The sequence below is a fragment of the Phymastichus coffea genome, unplaced genomic scaffold (genome assembly GCF_024137745.1).
Source record: "Phymastichus coffea isolate CEN01 unplaced genomic scaffold, Cenicafe_Pcof_1.1 PCOF00057, whole genome shotgun sequence".
NCBI classification, from domain to species: domain Eukaryota; kingdom Metazoa; phylum Arthropoda; class Insecta; order Hymenoptera; family Eulophidae; genus Phymastichus; species Phymastichus coffea.
In genome coordinates, this window is record NW_026706868.1 from 758,089 (window position 1) to 775,821 (window position 17,733).

Sequence of the window (17,733 nt, forward strand, 5' to 3'; positions counted from 1 at the left end):
ATATGTTTTTATTTAATTCTTGTGGACACCTACTAGATTTTACACAGGTATTCGCTTATAGTCTAAAGTTCCTTTCTTCATATTGTTTTTGTATTTTTTATCGTTTTATTTTTAAATACGTAGTTGTAATGTTACATCGTACCTAACCGCTAACATTTAATCTAAAGCTACTGTCTCGCTTAGTCTCTAGTTGTATACTCATGTGCTTAATTTTCCGACTGTGTGTGTGTATGTACGTTAAACTGTAGTTTCGCGGCCAATCGACTATCTGCTTCATTGTTCATTATTTGTTAATATATTTTTACTTTTATATTTTCTCGCTATTGTTTGGGTGTAGGGTTGCGATACGCTTGTATATGCACTTGTTACCATGTGAATACATCTCGCGAATGAAGAACAACTCAAACGCACAATACGATTCGCGTGCATATAACATCAACTCACGCCAGTTATCACTTTTCTTCTGAACTTATTCGATGAACATGTGCATGTTGTCTCTCTTAGTTTGAGCGTTGTTACTAATTTTTCATCGATTGACGTTCCGTGAAATAACATTTTTTTTTGTTTTTTTGTTGCCTTGTTTAATAGTCTTGAAATTGCTGATTGTATTCTGTAAATACTATTATTGTAATACTTGCGTCTCTTATATTTTTTATTTACAATCCCAGTTTTACAGTCGAGTAACTTTATAAAATGTAGTAGGAACTTTGGTTTCACCGGGTAATGTTTCGAGAGCAGTTTCCTCCCGGTATTGCCGAAAGTTCGTTTCAGTTTGCTGCCCATTTGACAATTTTTTTTATATTCAACGCGAGGATGGCTTTGTACTACAGTGATTTTTATACAGGTGAATGGCAATCGAAAAAAGCGATGCATCGATCGCATCGGCGCTTGGATATTCATCACGAATGAGAGTTGCTTTTGCGCGGAGCGCTGACATTTCTGCCAGAAACTGCTGTGAAACATTAGCCCGTGGATCTGCGATTTCCTTAGAAATATGACACTCACGAATACAACTCACGTTACTTTTTCCCCCTTATTTGTAGCCTAAGTATTAAGAGTTCATTTCTTTTGCCGTGTTTTATTTAGATGTGAAATTTTCACGAAGAAAATATACATGATTTTTTTCTCATTTATTCGTTTTTTCTTCATTTTTTCCCTCACATTAGCGTACTCTTTATCTCATGCCAACCACGTAACAAAATTTAATAACCGGAATATCTCTGTACAAACGTTTTTTTTCGACCGCTCGCTTACATCTTTTCAACTTTTTATCAAAAAGGACATAACATACTGTGGCGTCGCGCTGACGCACATTTTTTTTATTTATCGAGATATAAATTTTGAATTTTGAATATTCCGTTCGACTCGCCTCTCACAGAGTGCGCTCTCGCGTTTTATAATACAGTTTTTAGGAACAAACCACTTTGCTCATCATCTTTGTCATTATCTTATAAGTTACGTTATTCCTAAAAATAGTCGTCGCCCATTCATAGTCAACCTTTAACCATGTAAATTTTCTTTGTTTCGCGCTTTCTTCATTTCCTTTTTGCCTAGCTATTTCATAGCTGTGATAATTAATTTGAAGTAAATTTTATCGTTTATGAGTGCCTATTATCGTGTAATTATTTATATTCTTGTAAATTACTATGTACAGGCTACGCTCGGAGGCTGAAACTATGTTCTTTTAGCGACAAGAAGCTCATTCAGTTGGTCAACAAACAACTTACTTTAATTGAAAACTTTAATAAGTAAGGCATGTAAATTTATTACACTTTGCATTTTCTTTAGAACAGATCCAACATTTGATCGAAAATTGTGTCATAAATGCCGACTACTAAGTAGCTGGAATCGGTATTCGAATAAAAAAAATGTGATTATCATTGTTATAAAATATTATTTTTGTTAGCAATATCTAACCAAAAAAAGTAATATTTTAAAAGTAGCTTTCTTTGTCACTCATCTAGTACTTTCTTCTGTAATTATTTTCAAGTGCTATTACAAATCATAATGAGCGAGACAAAAAGCTTGGACGATAGTAAGATTTGTGTTTTGCATTAAAATAATCTGATGCGACTGAATAGAAGCTGAGTAAAATATTAGCGTTAGATAAAAGATATTATGACTAGCATTGAACGAAATAATTTCAAATTCATCTTTTTAAGATGTTTAAATTTCTATATATTTTCCTTAGGGATAAACATCGTGAATAACATTTTTTTGTAAATAATTTTATACGTGTTAAATATTTAGATTATTTTGTTTCCAATGTACGTTTTCTCTACATGGCTCAATAGAAACGATATTTATTCCTATGGATTAATTTGAAGCAGCCTGTTGATACATAAGTATACTTTCAAAGACGAGGTTATTGCAATCGATTTTTTTCTTTGTAGCTTAGTAATGTCAACATTCTTTATAGAAATATTCGTGCGTAGTCACTATAGAGAGTCCAGCTAAATCGAGCGCTTTTTTCTTTTATTCATGTGTTTTGCTCAATCATCTGTACCTGTCAATTTCTCAGCCCATCATTACTTGTTCGAATCAAACGAGGCGTCTTTATTTTTATCTTTTCGTCCAAAATTGATGCTACTATAACAAATCAAAAGAAAAAGAAAAAAAAAAGAATAAAAACAATCGTAAGAAGATACGAGCAAAAGAACATTGGGAAACTTGACGCTTGCAGTTCGTTAGCTACGTTAAACGAATACCAAATTGTCCGGACTACGTAAGTTTAGCTAACAAGTGCTAATATTCATAAATACCGTATCATAATAGTAACAACAAATTAATGTATTTCGTTTATTTTTTCTGATTTCTTATGCTTATTTATATCATCGTTCGCCAATTCGCACAGTGTTATCGCAATAATAAAAATCAATATGTCCAACTACGCATCGTCGTAAACTTATCGTTTTATTGCCTATTGCGTAAAAATTATTTACAGATAATACACGCGTATACGTTTTGCGATCACAATGCTCAGTGGTGCAAGTCGAGCAGTCTCCTTTACCCTGTATCCGCCTGGATCCGAGAAATCGCTCGATTGTGTACCACCTGTGTCAGTCGTTTATTTATTTTATTTTTTTTATATTATAATGTTGTTCGAATGAATAGCGACCTCCCGTGGACGAACGTGAGGCTGCTGCTGGACGAAAAAACCATTCTACAACTTATATACTTCGACAAAATATTATAATAATAATAATAATATTAATAATAATAATAATAATAATAATAATAATAATAATAATAATAATAATAATAATAATAATAATAGAACATGAGTCCATTTAACGTAGTTACGCATTTATATCTTACAAGTAATGAGTTTCCTTTGAATCATGGTCGAAGTTCACAATCTTTGCATTCTTCGCGTCTTTATCCAGGCTCAGAAGTATAATTACATACTGAATAAAGCAAATTAAGAATTCCAGAATCTTTGTCTCCTATATTGTGTTTTTGCCAATATAAAATTTACACTTAAGTACGCAAAAAAAATTCAAGTGCAATTGTTAATATGAAATTTCTCGTCTGAAAAATAACTATTCATTTTGTTCTTTCGATCCACGTTATCGACAAATCTATTGGTGCACTCGCAGTCGACAAGCGTTCTTTACAAACTACATCGCAAAGGTAAACTGAATACCGTTCTATAAATTGTAATAATAGTAAAATAGCACTACATATTGTTGTTATATAAAATAACGGAACATCATCGTGTAATAAAAGATTATTCTAAGAAAAAAAATTTCTCGCTAGAAATACATCGACGTGAAAATCACTGAAAAAGAAGAAACGCCTTCGACGACTTTCTTTCGAGTATCTATTCGCCTTGTTCCTTCTTTTCTTTTTTCATTCCTAATAATCATACCTAACTCGCTTGGTCCGTTACACGGAACACAACGAAAGTTTAAAGCTATATTATTCTCACAGTGTTTCGCTTTTTTTTATTCGGATGTGGCAATCGCGCTTTTTCTCGATAATATGTCATTCTCTAAAACTCTCTGAAAATGCATTGTAGGTGGCTTTGCTGAAGCCAATCGCTCGGGCACGGAACATTAGTCGAGTCCACGTGGCTTCGCGAGTCTTAGGAGGACATGTTCTTCGACATCATCCTCACGGTATTCTTGAGAGCTTGTCTCTTGTTGCAGAACCAGATCCTGATTACCTCACGATCATAACCAAGTTGCTGCGCGAGTGCTGTAATCTCATTACCTGGAAAGTCATTAAATACCTAATACATCGGAGTTCTTGGACCAAGAAGTTCAAGTGTGAATATGAGAAAAATGACATGGAATCTTTGAAAAAGTAATGCAAAAATAGAAAGTGCAAGAAAATTATCCGAGAAGCCAACAGAAGAAGGAGGAGAAAGGAGAGGGAAGATAGGCGTGGAAAAGTGTAAACGAGGCGTGGAGTGAGAAGTGGCATAGGATAATTGGCGTAAACCGACTCACCGGAAGGATGCGTGTTTCTGTCGAAATGCGCGTTAAGCAGCTCGAGAGCCTGGGGTGTGAATGAGGTTCGCCGCTTCCGCTTTTTGCTAGGCTCCACGCCGATGAAATCCGTCAGGTGGTTGGCACCGCTCTTATACCTGTAATCATACGCACTGCTCTCAGTTAAAAGCTGCTTACCCTTTCGGCTCGTCATCTTGTCGCTATATAATTTTAATGAAAACAGGGCGGCACGGATAAATCAAAATTAAGCTACAACCAACGCACGTGCCAATGCTATTTCGACCCGAAAAAATCTTATGCCAGTGAACTCGAGTAGATTACTTCAAATTGCTTGGAAATTTTAATTTTCGCAAAGTCCGTATTGCACGTGAAAAATAGGTCGCGGTGCACAGCAGTCTATTCCATCAAAATTTTTGGCATCGCTTTCGCGCACTCGCGAGAATTTTCCAATTGAATTGAGAACGTTGGAATAGATGTAGTCGCTGCCAAAGTGTACATAATATCGCGTGGCTCGGGCACGCGGGAGAAAGGGAGAGAAGAGAAGAGAAAGAGAATAGCAATGTAAATTATTTCGTCACAATGAAGCACATACATTTTATCAGCTGTCGTTTCTGTATATCTCGAGGATTGGCGGGCGCTTAATAACAAAAATATGCAGATTCCACGTCGCCGAGAGTATAAGCGGACTGTCTCTGTGTACGCGTGTGCGAGACTCTCTGGGCTCGGTCGCATATTAAGCGGCGTAATCTCGACTGTGCGTAAAAAGGTGTGGGTAGAAAAGAGAGTCGAAAGAGAGAGAGAGAGAGAGAGAGAGGGAGAGAGGGAGAGCGGTGACAGCGCCGTGTCGGCGCGTCGAATTGCACGTGGGCGGGCCGCTTGAAATTTATGTTTTTAATTTAACTCCGAATGACCAACTGCTCTGGCACACGACACGAGAGAGCGAGCGAGAAAAATCGCTCGCGGAAAATTAGCATCGCGGCACGGTCCTGTACGAGTATGTGTGTGTGTGTGTGTGTGTGTGTGTGTGTGTGTGTATGTGATATTTCGCCAAATCCGTGAAAACAATATGCTAATGGAGGGGAGATGGAGAAACGAACGAGGCAGATACCCAATGCGTGGCCAAATAACCAAAAGAAAAATCGATACGCCACCAAAGATATGTCCTTATACGTGACGGACGCGTGTGTGCAAGGGCGAGCAGAGAGTAATGCAATCAATACGGGAGGCCCGAGCGGGAGAGTCAGAGATATGGAGAGGCTCATATTTTAATTAAATGCAGTCGCCAGAACTGCTACTGCTTTCTCTCTCTCTCACTCTTTTTTCTCCCGCTCTCTCTCTCTCTCTCTCTCTCGCCCTGCTACTGGCTATTGATTTATTGTACATATAAGTTGCATCCCTGGCGCTCGCGCGAACGATTGAAAATTTAACGTTTTTCCATTTCAATTTGTAAAAACACGAGCGGGCTTTAATGAGAGATGTGTTGCGCGCGAACGGGCGGCAATAGATATTCAGCGGCGGCAGCAAACGAAAGAAGTAAAAAAAAATGAGTGAGGTGTGCGATAAACTGCTTGTTTCGAGGCAGAAGCATTCGATTCGTTTCAGCGCGTTCAATCGAGTACTCACAACGAGTTGCCAGCGTCAAACAGCAGCAGCCAACAAAGAGTGCAACGAGAAGTGAAGAGGCAGGAGGAGGGCAAGAGGGAGGCGATAAGCGTCGTCGCTTCGAAAGCGGATACGCGCTAAGCGAGCAAAGGAGAAGAAAGCGCTTGGAGGGATAGGAGGACGGAGGAGGCGGCGCGGCGGCAGCGAGGCACATCAGAAACCTGATTTTAATTAGTCCACAGTTTAATTACTCAGCAGATAAATCGTGCACGTGCACCGCATAAACCAGCCGCTTTCATTTTTCCGCGCGACGCCTCGCCAACCAAGAGAGCGAGAGAGAGGTTTGTCGTTTGCTGTAGCAGTGTGGGTAAGCGCAAACGACAGGTATACGAGTGCGCCGTTCGAAGAATGCTTTCTGCAGTGCTTCTAGTTCGCACCCGACGACGTCGCCGCCGCGCAACGAAGGCTTATGTTTCTTTATCTCTTTGAGCTTTTAGCTGCGGCCTTGTTTCCTTACGTGTGATCTCTTATTATTTCTTTTACTTCTCTCTTTCTTGCGACAATTGCACTCGTTGGTATTGTTAGAACTCCTTTCAAAAGTTCAGTTTTGTTTTTCTTCCGCTCTGCTAAATCTTTCGGACAATTCTAGTTTTTGGCCTGGACTTCGTCAATCATGAGACAATGTTTCCACAAAAATTGGCCAATTATACAACTACCAGCATTTTATTCACATCTTTTCTACGCTCCTGCAGCTTTTCATTTTTAAATAGTGTTTATCGATGACGTTCGATTTATTCTGAAATTTCAATGCTCACGATATCGTTTTTAGAACTATACGCAGATACAATCAAGCAGAACAAAGTACTGCAGGAAAAAGCGAGCGGCTGAAATTCCAGCGCACCGCAAAGTAGTATCGATTCAATTTGAGAAAGCCAAAAAAATATATAGAAACTTCAAGGCGAATAATGTATAAAGAAGAAAAGAGCGATGATAAATCATAACGGAGCGAATCGCGAGTAGGTGCCCAAGGGCCCGTTTGGTATTTATATCGGTAGCGATAGCGCGCGACCCTTTAATGCAACATTAGGCCCCTCGAGGCGGGCGTGACCGTATCGTCGGTTGCTACGCTCGGATATCGCATTATTGAAAATTTTTTAGTTGCGATTTTTGTTCTCCTCTCTCTCTCTCTCTCTCTCTCTCTCTCTCTCTCTCTCTCTCTCTCTCTCTCTCTCTCTCTCCTTTACTCCACAGCTGCATTCTCGTGTAGTACAGTTAGGCGTTGCTTTACAAACTTGCTGCTACGGAGGGTTTGCGTCGTGTCGACGTCTAATTGAGTCTGTAGTTACCGAGAATCAAATAAGCATATTTTATCGTAAGCAGCCGCGCTTATAAAGAAGACCGTTGCAGTCAATTTCTCAAAGACATCGTAATCGGCATCCAGAATATTTACGACGCTGCCGATTAATTGAGCGCCGATTCAATTAGTTACGGCAAAGAAGCGAGAAAGAGGAAGAGTAGATCTCGTTCGTTCAACTTGGACATAATTGAAAAAGAAGATTATAACCGCGACGACTAGGATTTAAATACCAACGGTTAAGTAACGCGCCGCCACAACGAGCTGATCGATAAGTATCGCTAAAGGATTAATCGCGCTTCTTGCTGATTGGAATTTCACGCGCACTCGCAATAAAAAAAATGAGGTGGGAAGACACAAGAAATTCGGTAAAAGGCACAACTCACCTATCCTCAGCCTCCTTCATCCACGTCTCTAGGACCGGCTTGATTTTCACCGCGCTCTTCGGCGTTATGTCCAGCTTCTCGAACCTGAACAATCGTATGGTGTTCATTATATCACACGGCTCTTATTTGTTTGCTACATTAAGGTGTGTTAATGAGCATGCAAGTTTATTTGAAGAAAAAAGCCAATACTGCTCTTGTCAAATTAGTATTAGTCGGACGATTGTTTTATTTTTTTCGTTTTCCAATTGATATATGCAAAATTGTGTGGTTGAAAGATATATATTACGTGTATATATCCTTCGACTAAAGGAGCACTAAGAAAAGCATGCATTATTCGATAACAGGACATTGACAATGCGTGCATGCGCGTTGACTTGGTGATGCTTTGGGTTTTATATGATGTGCCAACTCCTCTCTCTCCCTCGCCCCTTCCCCTCCCCCCTCCCTCGCTCGCTCTATTTTTCTCTACTATCGCTCTTTGTAAGTAATTTATTATTTTCTATTTGACAATCAACGTCGCTAATCATTGGAAAGCTAACAGTGAGTTACAAAACAACAACAAGGTATAAGAACAAATAATAAAAAAAAGAAAACGACAGAGTGAGAAATGGAACGGAGCCTCTAGCGCGTTGGCGACATCATGCCCAAGCTTGCCAATGCCCTGGCTCGGAGAAAGTTGATAATTACAAAAGTGCTCCTTTTGCAATTTTATAGTCGACCGATGCAATTCTTTTTTTTTAATTTTATTATATCTATTCGTGTTTCGCGTATTCGTCATTTCACTGATAATAGAATTTACAAAAAAAAGACAAAAAAAAATAAAAATAAAAAGAAAGTTATGATTAAGAATCGAAAAGAGACAAGACAGTTTCAGCAACCATACCCAATGAGCAAAAAAGAATTTTTTATGAAAAAGGGTAATGGAGCAGCGATAAAAAGTGGCTTGGTTGAATATTTGTTTATTTTATTTTATTATTCAGAGAGGAAACTTAAGAATGCGATGAATGAGACAGACTCTGTTAAATACGTATTGGGTATGACTACAGGTCTTAAGAAATTTAGATAAATTAAGTAAATGTATAAAGGGAATGTGAACGTACATCTTCTGCTGCTGAGCGTACATCTGGAAAGCCAGGGCACTGGGAAATCACCAATGCATCAATTAGTCGAGTACGGTAATAAAGCTAACAAGCTATTTATATACATATATATATATATATATAATACATATATATATATATATATATATATATACAAACGTGACCAGCTTTTTTCATAGTGATTCACATTCATTTGTTTTTCATTTAATAGTCAAGTTTGGATATCAGACATACACGGGCGGTAAATAATAATGTGTCTCGAATAAAATGTCGCTCGACTCGTTATTGGATACATTATATTGTAAGAACCACCGTGACAAAAACTGGTTACATAACTTATAAACTAAGCGCGAACGACCTAACATTAGTTCACCGGCTCATAAATTTATTATTGTCACGTCAATTATTCCGCGCAAGTAGTTCAGCATAACAGTGTGCTGCAATGGTAACGACATCTCGATAATAAAATTTCGCAGCTAGTCGATCAGACAGCCACGCCGAATACGACATTAGAAAAGCTAAGTTTAAATTGATCTTGTTAATTCGATCGTCACACTGTCCAATGTGGCGACGAAGTCTTATCGAGTAAACAACGTAAATATTTATCCGATTTTTCATTATATTTCATGCTATATTCAAGTGACCTGGCGAATGTAGTATACTATACATTTACACAACAGAATGTCATCTGAGTTGCACGCGTTAACGTGAGTAACATATGTTTATACGTATTTACATCTAAATAAAAACACGCACACAATTCTCTAAAGAAAAAAGAAATGATGGGGTAGGAAGAGTGTAAGGTGTATAGAAGGACCGTTCATGCTCACCTGCATATGGCACTTTGGCTATAGGCCGGACCCTCGGTCACGCTCAGGGCCTGACCAACTTGCGTCTGCGTTAGCCCCAGCGACAGCCGGCGCAGTTTAAACGCTTTGGCGAACTCCTTGATCTCGTCTAAATTTATACCGTCGACGACATTGTTTGTGGCTTCGTTAATCGTTGGCTGGTCTGTAAATTTTATCGTTCACACAGTTCCACATTAGCTACACGTTCAATTGCCCAAACTCATATTTCTCGTTAATTACAAGTCAACACAAGTTTCTTCGTGATTTTATTTTTTATTTGCAAGTGGTGGATACTCCGAAGAAAAAGCACAGTATACGCGATATTTCATCGACTGAGTAATTGATTTTAAGAAAGAGATAGATATAGAAACCGGTCTCCGATAGTCAATAAATTCTATTTTAGGGATGTTCGATCAGAAACAGCATTGCAGTGTAAGAGCATTTGCTAGGAAGAAGCTGCAGCTATTTTAACGGTCCATCGAGAGTGCGCTTGAGTTGTTTCCTTTTGCCTAGCAAGGCAGCTCGTAATTTATAAATTGAATTACACGTTCAATGCCTTGTGATTCGGCTAATTGGTCGCTGTTATTGTCAGCTAGGAAACTGAAAACGTCAAAGGTAACTCACTGGAGGAATCGTTGAGAAGATCATCATCGTCATCTTTGACGCTGTGAACGCTGCTCGGCGACGCCTTGACGTTGGCGCCTTGAGGCCCGTGGCTGGTAGTGATGGTGATCTCGCCATTGCTCGCGGCGAGTCGATTGAGTGCCGTAGCTGCCGACACTGCTGAACCGTTCAGTGGCGACGACTGTTCTACTCGGTCCCTGTGATGTTTCTCACTTTGCTGCTGCTATGAAATACAAACAAGAGACACGAAGATTTGTTATCTCTCTGCTTTCTCATTTCAAATAATAATTTAATGTTGTGAAGCGCAATGCGGTTGCCAGCAGCGAGGAAAGCTCTCGTCTCGAGATGACGACGAGGACGTCGACGAGGCCTAAGCGTCCTTCACGATTCTCAATTGTGTATTCTATGGTAATAATAAGGCTGAGGGCGTCGCGGACCGGAGGGCAATTCGCCCGTCTAATTAGCGGCGGAAGTGCTATTCGCTGGACGGGAATACTTTCTTAACGAGATTACTCGTCGGCGGGGGAGTTAGAGAGAGACTACAATTATATTTTTTTCTTTTTCTACTCTCGTTTTAGCCCTCCTCAAAGGTATTTACAAATTTGTCGCTTTTTATTTTCAATGTATCTTGCGACGCTTATTGATGTACGTGAATTATAAACGAGTAAAATGCTCGAATAACTTTTATTAAAATATGCGGATTGTCGCAAATTACAAGTATATCATTTACGATGGAATGGCAGCTTCATAATATGTACCTAATTGTCGGTGAATTATAAATTAGGCGTTCGCGGGGTTGAAATACGACTTTAATTAAACGCAGATCTTGTTTAAATATTGACTCGCTATTTCTCATTGATGCCTTGAAATGTCGTGTTTATCAGTAAATCACTTTAATAAGCCATCAAAGACACGCATACGTGAATAATTACAATGATTTTGAATCGATTGTATCAAGTAATTGAACAAGCGCAACGAGACGGCGACTAAGCAGGAGTGGAAAATAGAATATACTTACCGCGTAATGATTGATGTGTGACTGGTGTCGATGCGAATGTTGTGGTGGTGATGCAGCGAGTAAAGGCTGCTGCTGTTGCTGCTGCTGTTGGCTAACTGCTTGCTGCTGGGCAACGGCCTGAGCCTGAGCTTGTGCAGCTTGAAGCAGTTGCTGAGGCTGCATCGCGCTGAGTAGCTGCTGACTGGCTGTGTTGTTGCTGAGCAAGTGCGGTAGCGCCGCCGGGTTTATGCCTAAGCTCGGCCCTAAGCTCGGACTCGTTGGCACTGCGTGTCCGAGAAAGAGAAACGGCTCACGTTATTGCACACGACTAAACTTACTTGCGGACTTGCCGGGATTTATTGGGGGTCGCTGTTTAACGGCCAAAGGGATTGCGCCTGTGCGCGGGACTTTATCCTTTGGGACGTGTTGAGAATTTTCAGCAATCGTGCATTAAATTGTCTAAATTTTTTTTGGAAACGAAAAAAATATAGATATATATAAATATTTGTATTTTTTTTCTTTTTTTTTTTGAATGAATGTCCGATAAACTGATCGCTATTAACTTCACGGTTGGTATCGACACTCCGACGTCTACAAAATGAAATACGACTAAAGTAGGATAATGCGATCAGGATATATATACAAGGTAATCGGGAGCGCGAAATGGCTTGTAATTCGTTTACCGTTGTTCGTAGGAGTATTCATCATGCCTTGAGGCTGGGCGATCGACTGCAGATTAGCGAGAGTCGTCGACACCACCTGACCGTTGCTCAGTGCTAGGTTAACTATTTGGTTGCTCGTGCTCACGTGGCTCACCGGAATGGTCAAGATCGTTTGCGTTGCAATTCCTGTAATAAAAGAATCGTTGTATGTTCAGTGCATCTCAACTCATGAATTATGCTTGGTTGAGTTTGACGACGGCTACGCTGCGATTTATTTTTCTTGAGTACAATTGGCTGTTCGAAGCGAGTGATAATGTACGTTGGAAGTCACGTAAATTAAAACGTATTTATTCGTAAAGATGCAAAGAAGAAGCAGAATGAAAAAGAGAAGGGGAGAGCTCGTATAAGATCCTCGTACAAGCCGTATTATCGGCTTTACGCCTCGAAGACTTATTGTGTCGCTGTGGCTATGGCGGTGTGGCTTTGGCATACCTACTAACCTCATCATCCTCGATCAGCCAAATAATTTATTAAGCCGTGCGTTGGGACGCGGATGCGCGCACACGGCAGCTCGAAATACGCGTCTAATATAGTAGGTCCACTCAATCTCCTTACAAAGCCGCCACTTGATCTGGATTGAACTGCAGTAAAGTTATCCGCGCGCGCGCTCTCAGCGCGTGAGAGAGAGAGAGAGAGAGAGATTCGCGAGAGCGCCAGAGGCAGCGCGGGATTATTAGACATCCCATAGAGCGGCTAACCTAGGCAACGTCGCTAGTTGGCAAACTATTATCACCGTCTTAATACCGAGCTGCGAGAGCGCGCGCGAGTAGCTGTATGCAGCATTCTGGACTCTCTTCTTCATCTCGAAGGCGAGAGAGTAGTACAGACCCCACTCTGCCAGGAGGGGAAGAGGCGGACGCCTAATCATATTTAGAATAGTTTCGGGATTACTCCGCGTAAGCCCGCAACGCTAATCTGATTAGCGTGTACACACTCTTAATATGATTACTGATCATGAGTAGCTACGCGAGAGAGAGAGAGAGAGAGAGCGGCGCCCTCTGCATTGTGCGCCAGCGCTTGCTTACGCCTACAGACGCACGCGTGCAATCCTATATGTTACGTGGCCGCCAAAAAGTTTCGCGCATTGCCAAGGCAGAGATAAGCCGAATCCCCCTGCGTGCGTGTGCGCGATCGATCGCTCTCGCTCCCTCCCCTCGTTCCCTTTCTCCTCCTCCTGCCGGCGCTTGCGCGACTTCGACCACTTGTTGTGTGTCCCAAGCTCGCGCGCGCTTACCAACTTATACTCTCCCCCCGAAAACTTTATTTTCAACTGCGAGGGCTAACTTTCTCTTTTTTATTCTTTGGTTCAAGTTTCTTTTTCATCGCTCAATGTTATATATATATATATATATATATATATATATATTGAGGCGTTTTTTTCTTCAAATTGAGTTATCCCGAAGAGTAGCCGCAGAAAAATTGCCCTTGGTGGTTACCTGGCTTTTAAGTAGTAATAGGCTTTTTGGTCGAACGTCAATTGTATATACGTGCTGAATTTTCGACTTGGTAAAAGTTCGGATAAACTTCTGACATGAAATTACTAACTGAAATTGAAATAAAAAAGAAAGTATGACGTCGGTTGTATTTTAGAAAGTTAGGATGATTGCCGCACGCACAGTTGAATTGACAATCGATCTCAACAATTAATAATATAAATTAATGTTATGTGTTTAAATAACTCGAAAAATGGATAGTCGTACGTTAGTGATTGCAGTAACATAATTAGACTGGAAATTAGCCAAAGTGGCTGTTGTCGGTGGAATTTTAATTTATCAGCGGTACGCGCGGGGACTGCAGCCGTGCAACACTCCACACTCGCCCGAGTCGAAACTTTGTACGTGGAGTCTCAAGAAGATTGAGGTCGTGCGTATAGCGCTGCATTTTCGCGAAGTACAAGCTAACTTTCTTAGCTGTGAAGTTAACTTGAGCATTTGGCAAAATTGGCCCGAAGCAAACCGACTAGGGTAGTGTGCGTGTGCAATTATTACCGCGCTACGTACTAGGAATCAAGGGTAAACGAGTTTCGAGCGTGAGATTTGCTAGCGATCAATTGGCCATTTATCAGGGCTTTGCAAATGCTCAAACTCGCCTCCCAACGAGACCAGAGTAACTCGCGATGGATTGAGCTTGCTCTCGGCAAACTTGGACATAAGGCGCGACCAAATGAGAGCTTGCGGGTTATATAGAAGTACGGCGACGAATCGAGTTAACCAACACTGATTACGCAGCCCGAAATATCCATAACTGCCTTTCTCCTAACGACAGATCCGCGCAGCTAGTGCATCCAAATCAGTGTCCAGGCTGCTTCATGAGTGTCCAAGTTAGGACGCTCGGCAACGAAGTTAGCTGCGAGGCTGTGGCCGCAATCAATAGGAATCCGCATGGCTCTTTCGTATGGCGAGTGAACGAGCAAGCAGCAGCAGCAGCAGCAGCAGCAGCAGCGACCAAGTGGCAACGTCGCTCTGAGACAAAGAGCTTCGCTAGCCACCCGTCGTCGTCGTCGTCGTCGCCGCCGCCACCACCGCCGCGAGGGCAAGAAATGACCGAGAGGGTCCAAGCGCGGTTGGAGACGTTAATTATACATTGAAATTAGTTGGCCAGAGAGTTCGCAGCAGCACTAGCAGAGCAGCTCTCTCTCCCTCTCTTCCCGTGCTGGCCGAGGGATGGCCGATATTAGTATAACACCGAGCAAACTCGATTGCAAGCCTCGAGTGCGCTGCGAACGCGCCGCTGCAGATATTATGCAGCCGCTAAAGAGAGAGAGAGAGAGAGAGAGAGAGAAAGCGCCTGTGATTAGGGCTTCATCCGGATACAAGCCCAAATCCCAACTTCCGTCAGCGCCAATAGCCTACCCCACCACTAGTTATCTGTCGAGTTGCGATATTATAAGACGACGATAACACGCGTAATTCTGCTGTTGCCAACTTTACGTGTTTGTATGTGCGCGGCTTTCGCAGCACTATAGAATCGCGATCTTTATGAAAATTTCATTTGGAAATGACAATAAATTAGCCAAGACACAGCATCATTATGAATCTCCAAGGCTACTTTGTTGAGCGAGCTTTCTCACTATATTCACATAGTAATAGCGGGGAGCGTGCTCCTTTCCACGAATGAGTGATAACGGAAATGCACGTAACTGAAAAATGGAGGATGAAATGGGAAAAAATTGTTACCTTGCGAGGTGGGTATGAGTAGTTGAGCACCCTGGATACCTTGGACGAGCTGACCCGAAGTCATGATAAACTGCGGCATTGCTACAGGCTGTGGTTGCGCGAGCAGCTGAGTAAGAGTTGCCATCGGAGCTGTCGTGCAGGAAGGCGTCGTCGGAGCCGTGCCAGCTGTGAGCCAAATGATCACAACGCATTATAAAACTTTGTTGTTGTGAAACCACAAAAACACGCGAGAACAAATGCGTTATAGTATCTAATTGATCCTTATGGAAGCCTCGATGCATTATGTATAATGCACAGGCCATGCCCCTCGCGATCAACTGCAGATAATTGTAAATTATCCATCGAGAGACGAGCCATCAAGCATTCAAAGCGTATTATAAAGTTTTGTAATTGTGAACAGCACATAGTTTTGCAAGCACGGCGCGATCGACGTAATGGCAGCTAAGAGACGGCAAGTATGATATACCTACCCGGCGGGGTAACCGTGAGATTGAGGGGTGCATTGATGAGCTGATTATTAGTCAGCTCCGAGGACATGCCTTGCAGACCAGCCGCGAACGATGCCACCTGCGGCAGATTCTGCGCCATCGCCAGATTCTGCAGGTTTTGCAGCGTCACCATTCCCGCCACTGCAGCCACGCATTCGCACGTTACAGAATGAGCCACCAGGATAATTTGGTGGCCGAATGCTATGCGATATCACTTACTTGTGCCGTTCAGGTGGGCTTGCGCAACAGCAGCTCGCTTCGCGTGATCGATGTTTTTGGGCGAAGGACTGCGCCGCCTTTTGCGCGAATTCCTCAAACCTTCCATGAGCAATTGGTGCTCGTGAGACAGCGAGCCCGAGCCCGGCTCTGGACTATCTGTACTACTCCTGTCGCTGTCCTGTAAACACCAAAAAATCGCATTACCTCGTTAGTACGGCTTTACCAAACAATGCCAGTTGCTGTTAATCAGAGAATGCATAATAATTTTCAGTAGAGAAAACCAGTATACATTAGCTTTCGGCGAAGAGGGCCGAGAGTACAAAACATCGCGTTGAACACGCTGCATTCTGCACGACATAATCAATCGACGTCGGAATGATTACGCTTTATTGTGCCTTCCGAAATAACACAAATTATTAATTAATAATGAATGAAGCTCATTAAATGCTACTGCGAAACCGTCTGATTTTGGCTGAATTAACAATGGAGAACGGGGGGTGCAAACTCGGCGAGCGCCACTGGCGGATACTTTTTTTTTGCGATGCGCAGCACGTCCGTGGTAATTATCACGATTTGTCGCGCGTTCTTTTCTTCTTCTCAACTTATTAGACGACCGAAGGAGAATCTTGGCATCCAATAGCAAGCTTACTTTAATCTCGCAGTCCGTTTTGCCCATTATGCATTCCTCGTTGCGCCAAAAATCGATCGAACAAATTGGCATCGACAATGAATAAGAAAAAAAAACAGGAAAAAAAGGCCATCGAGCAATGGATAGAGCGCGTGTTAAATGCCACAAGGAAAGAGAGAGAGAGGGAGGGGGGAGGGGGGAGCGGCAAATTGATTGATCTGGCATGTATAGCGTCATCGCTATGTGGTGTGCTTTGCGTATTTATCGTAGCGGCGAATCGAGCTATACGCTAATTAGGTGAATTGGCTCATTTATCATCGTCCGGCCGTTAATGGCGATACGAGAGGGCCGCCTGCGCGCTCATGCGCTACGGCGAAAAGACGCCCTTATCGCAAGCGTGCAATCTTACTCGCAGCCGAGCGAGAGCAAGAGAGAGATAATTTGCTCTCGCGAAGCCCAGGCTCATTTGCACGATACTTGCCCGGGGTGTAATTAGCGCGTAACGCGAGAGCCCATGCGCCGCTCTCCAGCCAATCTAAATTATAATAAATCGATAGACGTTATATGTCTGTTATGTAGACGTGTGTGTACACTTTGAGCGTGCAAGTTTATCGCCGGCTGCAGCGACGAAAAAGTTCGCTTCAAGTGCGGCACCAGCGATTAAGATACGCGCACTCGTTTTTGCTATGCTTTTCGTGTCTGCGATTGAAAAATGCCACCGCTGATAAGATACTTTGTAAACGCGCATGTTACATCGATACATATTTTAATCACATAACTCGTTCGAACGTTGTAGCTTTTCCCTCTTTCTCTGCCACTCCCGTGCGTAGCCGCGTCAAATCACTTGCGTAGACGATGTTTTATCATCGGAGCACGGGTGCCTGCCGGAATATAAGAGAGCGAGCGAGGCGGAGAGGGTAGGAGTTCCGTTAGCGTTCGGCCCCCCTTTTGCATAATGGCATGGAAATATGCCGGGACATGTAGCGCCGTAGCCGGATACAGATTAAGAGTTTTAGAGCCTCCGGTAACCGGGCGTCGCTCGGTTCTATATCCTAAAAGAGGCCGCGGCGTTTAACGGAACGAATGTTTGCACCACCAATTGCTTCAGTCCCGGCCTCGCTCTTCTACGGGCTTT

General features: G+C 42.2%; 1 protein-coding gene across 9 annotated transcripts in view; it reads right to left on the reverse strand.

Moving 5' to 3' along the window:
* Window positions 1-13: 13 nt before the first annotated feature.
* The window catches only part of LOC131666182 (POU domain, class 6, transcription factor 2), a 106,704-nt gene continuing 88,984 nt past the window's right edge, over window positions 14-17,733 (reverse strand). For 2 of the 9 annotated variants that reach the window (XM_058938609.1, XM_058938608.1), the window contains 11 exons: window positions 15,971-16,148; window positions 15,734-15,892; window positions 15,264-15,428; window positions 12,049-12,213; window positions 11,387-11,649; window positions 10,369-10,591; window positions 9,727-9,907; window positions 8,897-8,935; window positions 7,797-7,880; window positions 4,455-4,606; window positions 3,192-4,215 (listed from right to left, as the gene is read on the reverse strand). In XM_058938609.1, the coding sequence (XP_058794592.1) occupies window positions 4,088-4,215; window positions 4,455-4,606; window positions 7,797-7,880; window positions 8,897-8,935; window positions 9,727-9,907; window positions 10,369-10,591; window positions 11,387-11,649; window positions 12,049-12,213; window positions 15,264-15,428; window positions 15,734-15,892; window positions 15,971-16,148 (1,737 nt within the window). In that variant the 3' untranslated portion in view covers window positions 3,192-4,087. Of the gene's footprint in view, window positions 4,216-4,454; window positions 4,607-7,796; window positions 7,881-8,896; window positions 8,936-9,726; window positions 9,908-10,368; window positions 10,592-11,386; window positions 11,650-12,048; window positions 12,214-15,263; window positions 15,429-15,733; window positions 15,893-15,970; window positions 16,149-17,733 lie in introns of all 9 variants that reach the window. The other 7 variants (XM_058938602.1, XM_058938607.1, XM_058938606.1 and 4 more) reach the window with 7 other exon arrangements.